Here is a 5312-nt window from a genome sequence, read left to right as displayed (position 1 = left end):
CTGGTATTAATGGCGAGACAGGAGGGAGCCTATTCGGAGTTGGCGAGAGTTCAAAGATTGTTTATTAGAACGATTCCGAGCCGATGGGGGAGGAGACTTCTATGAGCAGTTCTTCGCTCTAACTCAGGAGGGGACTGTGGCTGACTATCGCGACAGATTCGAGTACTTGGCTAGCCGATTGGATCATATATCAGAATCGGCACTGGAGGGAAACTTCATGAAGGGGCTCAAACCAGAGATACGAACATCGGTTAGAGTATTGGAGCCAAGGAATCTCGGGAAGGCTATGGAGCTGGCACAATTGGTGGAAGATCAAAAGAGATCTGAAAGAGGAGCCCGAGGAAACTATTCAGGAGGGTCACATAGGATGACTACCACATTCTTGCCTTCAAAGGCGGCAGCACCGGTGAGTCAGAAAGAATGGCCAAAGGAGAGAACTGGAGGAGGGGGAAATGGGGGACAGTTCAAGAGGCTGACGGAGAAGGAGCTGCAGGAAAAGAGAGCAAAGGGGGTGTGTTTCCGTTGTGATGAGAAGTACATGCCGGGGCATAGATGCAAGGACCGAACTCTTCAAGTTCTCCTAGTCTGTGAAGACGAGGAAGACGAGGAGGGAGGCGGGAGCCGAAATGAAGAGGAGGAGGATAAGCTTTATTTAGATGTAGCAGAAGTCTCTCTAAATTCAGTAGTGGGATTCACTTCGAGTCACACTATGAAGGTGAAAGGGGAGATCTCTAACAAGGGGGTTGTGGTGTTGATAGACAGTGGGGCAACTCACAATTTCATCTCCAACCAGATTGTCAAGGCACTGGGGATGGAGCTGATGGACACGGGAGGGTACAGAGTAATGATGGGCACCAGGAAGGTGGAGTTGGGACGAGGAGTTTGTCGAGGAGTAGTTTTGAAGATTCAGGGGATTCGTGTACAGGAAGACTTCCTTTCCATGGAATTGGGCAGTACGGATGTCATCCTTGGGATGAAATGACTGCAGACTTTGGGGGAAACCAAAGTAAATTGGGGAGCTCTGAGGATGGAACTAATGGTGGAGGGACAAAGGAAAACGATCCAAGGCGACTCGGGGCTATCCAGGGCAGGAGTATCCCTCAAATCCATGATCAGATCCATACAGGAGGTGGGAGGGGGATACTTAGTGGAGCTGCAACGCTTGGAGAGGGTTAGCGTGGGAGAAGAAGGAGACATTCCGCCCGTGGTGCAACCCCTCATACAGCAATACAGGGAGGTGTTCCAGCTACCCCAGGGCTTACCCCCACCTAGAGAGCAGGAGCATGCCATTCTTCTGAAAGAGGGAGTATCACCAATCAGTGTTCGACCATACCGTTACCCCCAGATTCAGAAGGATGAAATTGAGAAGCTGATTAAGGAGATGCTGGAGGCAGGGATCGTCAGACCCAGTGTGAGTCCTTTCTCCAGTCCAGTCCTACTGGTCAAAAAGAAGGATGGGAGCTGGAGGTTTTGCGTGGACTACCGAGCACTGAACAGGGAGACAGTACCGGACAAATTTCTCATTCCTGTGATCGATGAGCTACTAGATGAGTTGCATGGGGCAGTGGTGTTTTCAAAGATGGATTTGAAATCGGGCTACCATCAAATTAGAATGAAGGAAGAGGACATCCAGAAAACGGCGTTTAGAACACACGAGGGGCACTATGAGTTCTTAGTGATGCCTTTTGGGCTCACTAACGCCCCCGCTACCTTTCAGTCCTTAATGAACCGGGTGTTCAGGCAACACTTGAGGAAGTTTGTGTTAGTTTTTTTTATGACATTTTGGTGTACAGCCGGACCGAGGAGGAACATTTAGTGCATCTAACAGAGGTTTTGGGGATCCTACAAACACATCAGCTGAGGGCTAACTTGAAGAAATGCAGTTTCGCCCAATCAAGGGTGGAATATTTGGGACATATAGTGTCTCGAGAGGGAGTGGCAGCTGACCAGTCCAAAATTGAAGCAATGCAGAGATGGCCCATGCCTAAGAACATCAGGGGGGTGAGAGGGTTCTTGGGATTGACGGGATACTATAGGAGGTTTGTAAACGGGTACAGTTCCATCGCGTGGCCATTAATAGAGCAACTGAAGAAAGACAACTTCTCCTGGGGTGATGCAGCGACCAAGCCCTTTGAAAGATTAAAGAAAGCCATGACCACTGTACCAGTTCTAGCACTCCCAGATTTTAGCCAAGTATTCGTGGTGGAGACCGATGCATCAGGATATGGTTTAGGGGCAGTATTGATGCAGAAGCACCGCCCGATAGCATACTTCAGTCAAGTGCTATCAGCTAGAGCAAGACTGAAGTCAGTATATGAAAGAGAACTGATGGCCATTGTTTTGGCAATACAAAAGTGGCGGCCGTATCTCCTGGGCAGACACTTCATCGTACGGACAGATCAGAGGAGCTTGAAGTATCTCTTAGAGCAAAGGATGGTAACCGAAGAGCATCAGAGGTGGCTATCCAAACTATTAGGCTATGATTTTGAGATCCAATATAAACCTGGGGTGGAGAATAAGGCAGCCGATGCACTATCCAGATGTATGGGGGAGTGTCAGGAGTTAGTAGTGTCGGCACCATTGATGGTAGACTGGGGGGCCATCAAAGAAGAAAGTTTGATGAACGAGGAGCTGAAGAAGATCAGAGCAGATCTGGAGAAAAACAAGAGTAGTCATCCGGGTTACTATTCTGAAGGGGGGAGACTTTTGTATCAGGGAAGGTTTGTGATGCCACGAACCTCCATACACATTCCCCACCTGTTGCAAGAATTTCATGGCAGCGCAGTTGGAGGACACTCAGGAGTTCAAGAAGACATACAGGAGGCTGGCTGCGGAACTTTACTGGAAGGGGATGCATAAGGATGTGGAGGAGATGGTGGCAGGGTGTGAGGTATGCCAACAAAACAAATACATGGCTATGGCTCCCGGAGGGTTGCTCCAACCATTGACACTTCCAAACAGAGTTTGGGAGGAAGTGTCCATGGATTTCATCGACGGCTTACCTAGATCAGAAGGATTCACGGTCATCCTGGTGGTGGTGGATAGACTCAGCAAATATGCGCACTTCATCCTCTTACGACATCCTTACACAGCGGTGTCAGTGGCTGCTGCATTTATCAGGGAGGTGGTAAAACTGCATGGGATTCCTGAATCTATTGTGTCAGATCGAGATAAAGTGTTCCTCAGCCAGTTTTGGAGAGAGCTATTCAGGATGCAAGGCACTGTCCTAAAGAGAAGCACCGCCTATCATCCACAGACCGATGGGCAAACAGAGGTGGTGAACCGAAGTTTGGAGACCTATTTGAGGTGTTTTGTTTCAGAAACACCGCGCATGTGGGCAAAGTGGCTGCCTTGGGCTGAATATTGGTACAATACGTCGTACCATTCTGCCTCCCAGATGACCCCATTTAGAGTGTTGTATGGAAGGGATCCCCCACACTTAGTACACTATGGGAAAGGAAGTACACCGGTCTCTTCAGTTGAGCAGTATTTGGAGGAAAGGGACAAGGTGCTGGAAGAATTAAAGAAGCATTTAGTGAGGGCTCAACAGATCATGAAGAAGCAGGCGGATTCACATAGGAGAGACATGCAATTTGAAGTAGGGGAGAAGGTTTTCCTAAAACTACGACCCTACAGGCAGAGAACAGTAGCGAGAAGAAGAAATGAGAAATTGGCGCCAAGGTACTTTGGCCCCTACGAAGTGTTGGATAAAGTCGGAGCAGTGGCCTATCGGTTGAAGTTGCCCCAATCAGCATCCATACATCCAGTTTTTCATGTATCTCAGTTGAGAAGAGCGATTGGAGAACATGCAGTTAGTACAGAACTACCAGCGACACTGACTGAGGAATTGGAAGTGATGTTAGAACCTCTTGAGCTAGCAGGAGTGAGATCAAATAAAGAGGGCAGCAAAGAAGTACTAATCAAGTGGAGAGGTCTTCCCGATTTCGATGCTACATGGGAACCAATGGAGAGAATGAACGAGCAATTCCCTTCCTTCCACCTTGAGGACAAGGTGAGTTTTTGGGAGGGGAGTATTGATAGACCGACTAGACCGGTCCGGTCCAGACCGGTCCAGCTCTACTCCAGGCGGGCGAAACCAGCAACCGCGACGGGCGGAAGTCGCGCCAGCGGCCCGAGCGAGCGTGGGAAGGAAGTTTAGGAGGGAAATTTTGAATCTTAGGGCTGTTTTAGTAATTCCAATTAGTCCTTTTTCTTTATTTAGGGGTTTGGGGAGAAAAGGGAGGGGGACTTTTGCATTTTTGAAAAGAGTGGTGTTCTAGGTTTTCTTGCTTGGGCTCTAGGTGTTGCCGGAGATTGTAGGAGAGTTGTCTTCCTCTCGAATCGAAGAACATTGTATCTTGCTTTGGTTGTGATCGTCTATAAGTGGAATACAATCGTTTGCTATTGTTTTCCAACGTTTTTCTCCCAAATTTCGCTGTTTTTGTGCTGTTGGTGTGCCGATTTTGGTTAGGTTTGCTTGCGAACTCAAGTATTACCTTAGGGTTACTTGCGAACTCAAGTATTTCCTATCAAATTGGTATCAGAGCCTCTTTTTTGGGATCGTTGGGGGCTGATTTTTTGAAGATTTCGGCGATTTTTCTTGTTCTGGAAGAAGATCTTCGTGAATCGTGAAAAGAACAATGGCCGGAAAGAAGGTTGACGTATTGGAAGGCGAAGTCGGCCAACTGAAAGCCGATTTGGAGGAAAGGTTCTTCAATTTCCAGAATCAACTCACCTCCAACAATGAAAGGTTGGAGGGAAGGTTCACGGCAATGGAAGAAATGATGAAGAAATTACTGGAGATAAAGACCAATCCGACGACGTCGGAGGCCAGAGAGACTGCAGGCGACCATGGCGTGGGAGGGAATCCGAACCCGCTTAGGGGAAGGAGGAATCCGGAAGTGGAGATCCTTGAGGGGGAAGATGACATGCCACCTCTAGAGCCACTCTCTAGAGAGGAGATGAGCATGGGAAATGATCGAAGAGGTGCTGATTTTGGAGGAAGAAGGGAGGAATTTCAGCGTCGTGGTGAAGAATTCCAGCGTCGAGGCACTGATTTCGAAAGAGGCAGAGGGGACTATGACCACGGTTACGGATACCCTCGCAGAAGGGATGACCGGGACATGTGGGGAGCACCGCCTCTTCGAGGAATGGGAGGTTATGGAGGATACCGAGGTAACGGCGGGGATCCGAAGGTGAGAAAGTTGAAGATGCCCATTTTTGAGGGAGAAGATGGCCATGGTTGGATCTATAAAGTGGAGCGTTACTTCGCTGTCAACGGGTTGACAGATGACGAGAAGCTGACGGCGGCA

General features: G+C 48.7%; 1 protein-coding gene across 1 annotated transcript; it reads left to right on the top strand.

Moving 5' to 3' along the window:
• Positions 1–68: 68 nt before the first annotated feature.
• Positions 69–982, top strand: LOC114580126 (the record flags this gene model as incomplete). Its single annotated transcript, XM_028696618.1, has 2 exons — positions 69–511; positions 716–982. Coding segments are annotated over 2 exons (710 nt in total), but the record flags the coding sequence as incomplete, so codon positions are not given.
• Positions 983–5312: the final 4330 nt, after the last annotated feature.

The sequence above is a fragment of the Dendrobium catenatum genome, unplaced genomic scaffold (assembly GCF_001605985.2).
Source record: "Dendrobium catenatum unplaced genomic scaffold, ASM160598v2 fragScaff_scaffold_789, whole genome shotgun sequence".
NCBI lineage: Eukaryota > Viridiplantae > Streptophyta > Magnoliopsida > Asparagales > Orchidaceae > Dendrobium > Dendrobium catenatum.
Note: the sequence above shows the minus strand (reverse complement) of the source record. Positions and strands in the feature narration are given on the sequence as shown.